Source organism: Anser cygnoides, chromosome 17, assembly GCF_040182565.1.
Source record: "Anser cygnoides isolate HZ-2024a breed goose chromosome 17, Taihu_goose_T2T_genome, whole genome shotgun sequence".
Lineage (NCBI taxonomy): Eukaryota > Metazoa > Chordata > Aves > Anseriformes > Anatidae > Anser > Anser cygnoides.
The window spans coordinates 502255-510764 of NC_089889.1; the positions used below are offsets into that span (position 1 = coordinate 502255).

At 41.9% G+C, this 8510-nt stretch overlaps 1 protein-coding gene across 4 annotated transcripts in view; it reads left to right on the forward strand.

The window, feature by feature from the left end:
* Positions 1 to 8510, forward strand: part of TTC28 (tetratricopeptide repeat domain 28) — a 167366-nt gene extending 158856 nt beyond the window's left edge. For 3 of the 4 annotated variants that reach the window (XM_066978781.1, XM_066978783.1, XM_066978784.1), the window contains 4 exons: positions 459 to 482; positions 1149 to 1278; positions 2367 to 2474; positions 3002 to 8510. In XM_066978781.1, coding sequence (XP_066834882.1) covers positions 459 to 482; positions 1149 to 1278; positions 2367 to 2474; positions 3002 to 4626 — 1887 coding nt within the window. In that variant the 3' untranslated portion in view covers positions 4627 to 8510. The remainder of the gene's footprint in view (positions 1 to 458; positions 483 to 1148; positions 1279 to 2366; positions 2475 to 3001) is intronic. The other variant, XM_066978782.1, reaches the window with a different exon arrangement.

Below are 8510 nucleotides of genomic sequence, written 5' to 3' on the forward strand. Positions count from 1 at the left end.
TTTAGTGCAAAATGGAAGGCAGGAAACACAAAAGTACGAACTCTGGTACTACTACATATACAAGGAAAAGCTAGGGATTGCTGACTATTTAAGTGCCAATAATATATCCCAGAGAAAACAAGAGAAGGGCTTGTTCTATGTTCAGCCTTCTGCCAGAATGTGGGTTGGACTGGGTATATGCCTGCTATGTGTCTGAGTTGATTGTGATGAGCTGGGCACTCCCAGATTCCAGACGCCTGTTCCCACACTGCTGGACTCCTGATTCACAGCACAAGTCATTTCCATTGCTCCCTTCTTTCTCAGAACAGAGCATCTTGCCAGTCAGGATGCTGTTTTGCATGTGGATGTGTCCCTGCACTGCAGGGCTCCCCATTACAGGCATTTTATAGCACAGAATAACCTGTGTTCTTTCTTTCTTTTCTCCTGTCTTTTCCTTCTTTGTTATTTGCTGCATGAAGGCTGTTAAAAATGTGGTGGGAATGGTGAGTATTACATGCACTGGGGAGTGACGCTGCTGTGCAGAATTAAATGCCTTGGTCACTGCAGAGCCATTTTCCTGAGCTGCAGGGTAGTGTCTTCACCCTGCTTTCAGGCCTGGAATTTGCTCCATGGTGCTAATGTGGAAAAAAGACTGCGTAAGCCTTTGTGGGTTGGAAGAGATGGGTGGTCCTGAGGTTAGCTGGTCCCTGATTAATGACTTTCCATCCTTCCTGCTCTGGCTGTGTTTTTGAGTTAGATGGGATCTTGGCACCTTAATTTGTGTCAGATCTTCATAAACACATTTTTTTCTCAACTTTGCTACTCCTGTCCTTTGAGAACAGTTGAGAAAATTCATTCCTGGGAAACCATAGAGGTATTAGGAAAGTCTGCCTTCCTTCTCCTCGCTCAGTTTCTGCTTGCCACACCCCCGACCCTCACTCCTGCTCTGTCTCTAGATTTGCTGCTGTTCAAGTTTGTCCATCATTGCTGTTTCTGGACTGCTCCCTGTGCTCAGACCTTTCATCCCACTGCTCCATTCAGGACCAGCAGCTGAGTGTACAGGTGTACAGGGGAAGGGCTGTTTGCAGTGTATTTCCTTAGCTGTGATTGTCAGAAAAGCAGTTATTTAATTTCTAAGGAATGGCTAATGTTTGCATTGTTATTTTCAGCTACATCAAGTCCTGGTTCAACTTCAGGCAGGTGAGAAGGAACAAGATTTCTCCTCTGCACCAATCCAGGTTTCCATCAGTGTCCAACTCTGGAGGCTTCCTGGCTGTCATGAGTTTCTGGCAGCTTTAGGTAGGAAAACACTTCTTTCTATTATCTTTCTAAAAACTATTGCTAGTTTTATATGGTGGCTTGAAGTAGCGATAAATCTCACAGCTTTAGATTTGTTTGTCTGGGTTCTTTTTGGTCTCTGCATCTCTGGATGTGATCCCTGACTGCTCAGTAAATCTCTACCAGTTCACGTACACAGACGTTTCACTCCCTGTTTGGCCAGTGCTAGGGATGAATATTTCTCTCATGCCCCAAAACTTATCCTGAGTCAGCAGAATATGGATTTCAGGGTTTACAGCAGCTTGGTGCTGTCAGGTTGGTTTAAACCCTGTTTTTATTTCAGGATCCTGATCCACTGTTGTTCATAATGCATACTTGTGAGTTTTCTTCTGGTCTTCTACCTGCAGTGAACCAATCATTCCTTTATCTGGGAAACGTGCACAATGGACAAGGACAGGGCGTATCAGGGTGATAGTATGTACCAGGGTCTACATTCTACAGAAGAGGCAGATGAGAACTAAGTATCAAACTAGAATTTATTCTGGCTTGGCTGCTGTTTAGATGAAGGGCTTTGCATGGAAGAGGCAGAAAGAGTTGTCCAAGAAGACTACATGAAAAGCTCATAAAAGTCTAACATCGTTTCTCTCATACATTTATGCCTCTTGCTGCCCAGGCCTCATTTGCTAAATTCCAAGGTTTTTGTTCTTCCTCAGACCCATTCCTGTGAGAAAGCTTTGGACTAATGAATGAACGCTAGGAGCATGTGAGACCCTGTCCCCTGAGATGCATTTAGTCAATCATTCCCTGATAATTGCGTATAATTTGTAGCTAAAATACCAACCAGTGCATTTGTATATCAGTTTGGACCAGATCGATTTGTGTATGTGTGTGTTGAATATGTCCAGCCCAATAAGGCTCCCAAGAAGGTGTGTTAAATAGTAATAAAACCAAACCAGCAAGAGGTACATAGTAAGTGAGGAGACATCATTCCAGGACACTGCAGGATTTCATATCTCTTTGTTCTGTTTGTGTTATAAACAAGATGACACTTGTTTAGGACATGGGATCTTTTTATGAGGTATGATTTTTTGCTCCGTATTCCACTACAGGTTTTGACCTTTGTGAAGTTGGGCAAGAGGAGGTGATTCTGAAAACTGGGAAACAAGCTAATAGGAGGACCATGCACTTTGCTCTACAGTCCTTGCTGGCACTTTTTGGTAAAGCTACTTACAGAAGTTTTTGCTCCTATAACCATCTGATGATTTGATCAGAATGGCTTATATTGTAATCTCACCCTCTTACCTTTTGCAGACATCATACATTCATCGTCATACATGCATCATACATCATACATCATACAAGAGGTGCAGCAAATGTAATTTTCTTATGGAAAACAAACACTAAGACTTGGCTGAGGTCAAAGCTGGGAATAGACTCCAGCAACCGGAAGATTTTGAGATATAAAATCATAATCAATTGACAAGTTCCCAAAGTTTTCCTCTAGGATACTTGGTCTGAGGTTCCTTTCCATGCATTTCCTGGTCTGTGCACATTATTTTTCTCACCTAAGTAGAAGGTTGTTGGTTCTTTTTTTCATTTTGTTTTGTTATTTTTCTTCTGAAGTAGCATAGTGCATGCTTTGTAGCATTTCCTCTTACTTCTGATAAGAACATTACTTGGTTTTATTTCATTTTACTGTGTATCTAGGGGCATGCTTGTACTTTTTTTCCTTTTTTCTTTTTAGATTCTACAGAGCTGCCTAAGCGCCTTAGCCTGGACAGTTCCTCATCACTAGAGTCACTGGCTTCTGCTCAGTCTATTTCCAACCCTGTACCCCAGTATCAAAACCCACCATTCTCTCCTACTTGTCCAGACAGCATTGCATCAGATGCCATTTCTGTGTATAGCCTGAGCTCTATTGCCTCTTCCATGAGTTTTGTTTCCAAGCCGGAGAGCATGCCAGATGGTGTGGGACACAGAGGACGTCAGGACTATGAGAGGCCAAAGAACATCTATCTGCATAGGTCTGCAATACAGAGCCAGTTGTCACCACAAACCAGCACTGTAGCCAGCAAAGATGAGGAAGAGTATGAAGGTTTTTCTATAATCAGCAATGAGCCTTTGGCCAGTTACCAAGAAAACATTAAAACAAGATTTTCCCCAGATAACAAACATCCCCAAACTGGTCAAACTGGAGGTATTAAAGAGCTTGTCAATTCCAAAGGGAGCATAAGTACGCCAAATTCTCCTGTTAAAATGACTCTTATTCCCAGTCCAAACTCACCTTTCCAAAAAGTTGGGAAACTTGCAAGTTCTGATACTGGAGAATCTGACCAGTCTAGCACTGAGACTGACAGCACTGTCAAATCCCAGGAGGACAGTAATCCAAAGCTTGATCCCCAAGAGTTGGCTCAAAAAATCCTGGAGGAAACTCAGAGTCACCTCATTGCTGTTGAACGTCTTCAGAGAAGCAGCAGCCAAATAAGTAAGAGCAAAAATTCAGATGATGCAGCTTCTATGCCAGCAGGTATGTCTGCATTCAGGTCTTCAGAGACCAGTGCATTCAGTAGGCCAGTCAGCTCTAGTCAGAAGAATCAGTCTTCACCTGTTGCAATTAAACCAAAGCCTCCAACGAGGAGTTCATCCCTTCAGAAAGTGAGTTCTGGCTATAATAGCCCCACGACATCGGAGATGTCAAACAAAGAAGGCACAGGCCAATACAGTGGACAGCCATCTCCAAGTTGTGATTTACATGGGTCCTTAACTGAGCAGCCTCACTTTAAGCTCAAGTACCCTAGCTCTCCTTACAGTGCTCATATTTCTAAATCGCCCAGAAATCTCTCTCCAAGCTCAGGGCATCAGTCTCCTGGTGGCAGCACTCCATCTCCTGCTCTTTCTTATTCCTCAGCTGGTTCTGCTCGTTCAAGTCCAGCTGATGCCCCAGACATAGACAAATTAAAAATGGCTGCTATTGATGAAAAAGTGCAAGCAATTCACAACTTAAAGATGTTCTGGCAGAACACTCCCCAGCACTCCACTGGCCCAATAAAGATTCTCCGAGGAGCTCCTGGCACAATGACTTCTAAGAAAGATGTTCTCAGCTTGCTAAATTTATCTCCACGTCACAGCAAAGAAGAAAGTGCAGATAAGCTGGAGCTGAAGGACCTGTCTATTGAGCAACAACTTGCTTCTCCACAAAAGAACCCTCCAAATGGACACAGACACCCTGAAGCTCCAAATGCAGTGACATCAGCTCATTCTCCACCTTCTAGTAGCACTCCAGGAACCGTACTCCCCTTGAGGCTGCCATCTGGGAATGGTTATAAATTCTTATCACCGGGAAGATTTTTTCCTTCCTCCAAATGTTGAAATGTCTTGAGTACCAACTGATGACTTAGAGTCTTGTTAAAGTATTTGCTTCTGCCCACTTGCCTTTATCAATATAGAACCACAGAATATCATCAAAGAAGCCATGGTCATACCCACAGTTGTCAATACACGGGAATGTGACAGATTGGCCCTGTCTGTTACTGTGTGGAAACATGGGCCTTACACAGATGGGTTTTAGTTTCCCTTAACAGGACCTTGGCAAGACTCACTTGATAACAGGTTCTATGTAGTGTTCCATATTTGCTGCAACAGGTCCAACGAATCTTGTTCTGTTCATAAAATACTAGATTTTAAGCCACCTACTTGTATTTCTTATCCTAACAGGAGGTTTTTCAGCTGTCTTTTTATACAAAAATTATACATATCAGGGATTGGAGAGGGAAGCGAGAGGAGTGGTATAAACTTTCATTTATACCGCAAAGAAAGTGTGCACAAGTTTCTGCCTGGAGAAGTACAAGCCGTTTCTTTGGTTGGTTTCAAAGGCTGACAGAGAGGACAAGATAAGACACCTCTAGGTATCTCTGCTAAGTTGTTAGCGAAACACAAGAAATTGCTGGCAATACAACTCCATAGCAGCTTGATACTGGCAGTTCTCTTGCATCATTTAAAGGCTGGTGACACAGACAAGAGGAGAGAGATGCCCCATTCTAAAACCTGCATCTCAGGTAACTTTTTTCTGGAGGGAAACCTTTCAGGTGATTTTTTGCTGGTTGGTCTGCTCCCCAAAAAATGTTTTGGGTATAATGGACAAGGTGAGCCTCAGAATGAGGTAGTAAGGCTGTGCCAGAGACACAAGTTCTGTTTTTATTGAATGCTCCGATCTTTCTGGCACACAGTGTTACGATGGTGAAATTTTCATCCTGGCAATTATTTGGGCAGCACAGATGTCTTCTGTCTGCTAAGTGTGCGCAGAAAAGTGAATCTTACAGTTTCACAGTAGGCAGGAATGTAACGTAAGTGTATGTGATTTAGAAATCACCTGTCCATATAAATCCTTCTCTGATCCTTCTAGATCTTTCCAAATATCTGCAGATGTGTCCCTGATGAGCTCTTTCCCCGGCTAAGGAAACAAGCTTCTTCAGGAGCACGTATACCGGTATACACAGATGAGATAGGCTAGTGTCAGTGTGCAGTCGGAACATGTACGTGAGGGGACATGCAGACCAGCTGTATGCAGAACCTGTGCACCCTCTGATCTGTGGAGAAAAGAGAACCAAGAGCACCCCAGAGGTGATGTGTAAAAAACACTAAGCTTTCCTAGGCTAGATGGTATTTAGGTGTTGTGGATCAAGTTGGAGATGATTATTTTTTTTAAGTGGCCATTAAATGCAGTGATGTAATCAGAATCAAAATGATAATTTATGTGCACTGAAAACTCTGGATATTAACTCAGCACACTTAGATCCAAGCAAAGTATTTCGCAGGCCATGTGCTATGAGGTCGGAGCACTGGATTACCAAGGCTTTTGGTTTCTATTATGCACTCCCAAAATTTGTCAAGTGACTGAAGGCTAATCACTTCACCTCTCTGTGCCTCGTCTTCCCTGTCTATCTAAGTGGGGATAGTAATACTTACGTACCTACCTCACAGAGGTGTTGTGAGGCTTATTAATTAGGCCCTGAGTTTTACATGGATCTTAAGTCAAATTCCAGTCTTGCAACTGACTACCTGAATGGTGAGTGCAGTCAGATCTCTAAATTTATTAGGGTATCGTTGCTGATGCAGATAATTGTTGCACTTGTCGTGTCTGGATGCTCTTCTTGAAAATGTGGACCTGAACATTTGTGATTTTTAGGGGGATCTTGCAGGAAAAGCATGATAGCAGGACAGAGGATTCAATTCTGATACTGTAATATAAAATTACTTAGGTTCAGCTTACTTGTGGTGCACATATGAAACGCTTGCTTAGAGTATATTCTAGAATCCACTGATGTTGGGAGAATGCTTTCACTATCACAAGAAATTAACACAAGTGCTAAAGGCAAAAAATATAGGACTGTGTTGTTATAGTCAGCTAACAATGGATGGTTGATCACAAAAGTTTCAGTACAGAAAGAAAGAGTAGTTACTTATTCATATTATGCAACGTAGCAAAGCAGTCGAGTAAACCCATTCAACTCATACAATTCAAGTTATTTGTCTGTACATTACATCTTTCTGAGATGGTTTGGTGCTAAATATCTTCTCGCCATTAGGTGGGAAAAATTAGAATAGTGGGCCAAAAAGAGTCAGTACAGTATCTACATGTCATGTAGATGGCAATTTTGCTGATCATGCAACTTGCTGTGGTCACGAGACTGCTGACGGACTCCGTGTGACCTACTCCGTTTCCAACCAGCATAACTGTTCTAGAACGACATCCCAGGAACATCCAGGATGGAAGTGGGCAGCTTTTTGTTTATAGCAACAGCAAATATTCCCTGTAGTGCTGCATAACATGCTGGAAATAAGCCTCTTTACTTGTAGTTTACTTCCATAACTAAAGGATCTTTAATCTGTAGAAATTCTATATTGCCATTTTGGTACAAACCATTTTCATGCTGCCAGTAGGTTTCATACTGGCTTTAAGTTTTCAGAAAGAGATAAATCAGGGGTGGGGGGTGGTTCTTCTGTTGTGTTGTTGCTTTTTTTAAGGGGAGGGGAGCATTAGAAGCAGGGAAGGGTTCAGATGTAAGGGAAGTTCAGTATTTGGGAAATTGGTGTTGTATAAATATGGAAGGTGAGTGTCACTAGAACAAGTCTTTTGAGAAATTTATTTCCGTTAGCTTGAGAGAGGACACTTCTATTGGCTTAATGAGAGCCATGCAAATGCATGCTTGCTTGTCTGGGAGACACTTCACACACCTTGTGCCTCACTCCTCCACCACCTGAATGAGAAACAACCCCTTTGTGAAGAAAAGAAGTTTTATCAGGTTTGCCCAATATGTGGAGAAATTCAGGAAATGAAAATAACATGTTCTGCGTTTGATATTAGAATCCCTTCTGTGGAGTTTAAATGCATTTGTCGTCGTCGTATTTGTGCATGGTACAAGTGACAACACTGCTTAATACAGTGAGCAATAAGAATTAGGTGTTACCAACTTCCACATTAAACCTGCCACGTGCAACAGTTCCCCAAGGCCATAGAATGTGTTTTAGTTTGGTTTTATTCAGTATATTTTACTGTGTGAGATACGAATTGCAGATATTTTATTGACTGTCTTTAGCTTAAACTAAAGGGGAACAGTAAATAATCTCACTGAACAAAATCCAGTTTAATTTGATTTTGTTGGTTAGCCTGAACTCTGACTGGTTACTGATCTTCCTTCTTTTTAGTGATACCTTATTTAAACAAGGAAAAAGCATTGAAGGGGTGCCATGTATATCACTCTTGGCCATATTTCCTCTCATTAGATCAAACTGGTTCTGTGACCATCTCTTTCAAGTTGCAGAACAGATCCAGGAGGACTGTGAATCTGTGAAGAAACACTGGTAGTTTCAGGCTAGGTGATAATAATGGTTTGGGTTCATTGCATTGCCATGCAGACCAGAAAAGTTGCCAATGTGCATGGAAAACTTGGCCCCTCGGTTGCAGAACTCCTTCAAAGAGCGTTGAAGATGATTACTCAGAGAGGACTGTCAGCAAAGACTCTTCCAAGCAGCAGCCCTTTAGCACTTGCTCTCCTTGTATGCAGTGTTAGCCATGTTTGGCCTATATGGACTTTTTTTGTAAATTAAAACTCTGTTTCCAGACAGCATTAAACTTTTTATATTATGAAATTTACCATGTAAAAAGATTTTCATATTTTTATTGAAATTGCTAAGGCATTTGGCCTTCTTCCTTTGTGATTTCAGTGTCTATTAAAGCATGAGTTCTCTCAGTA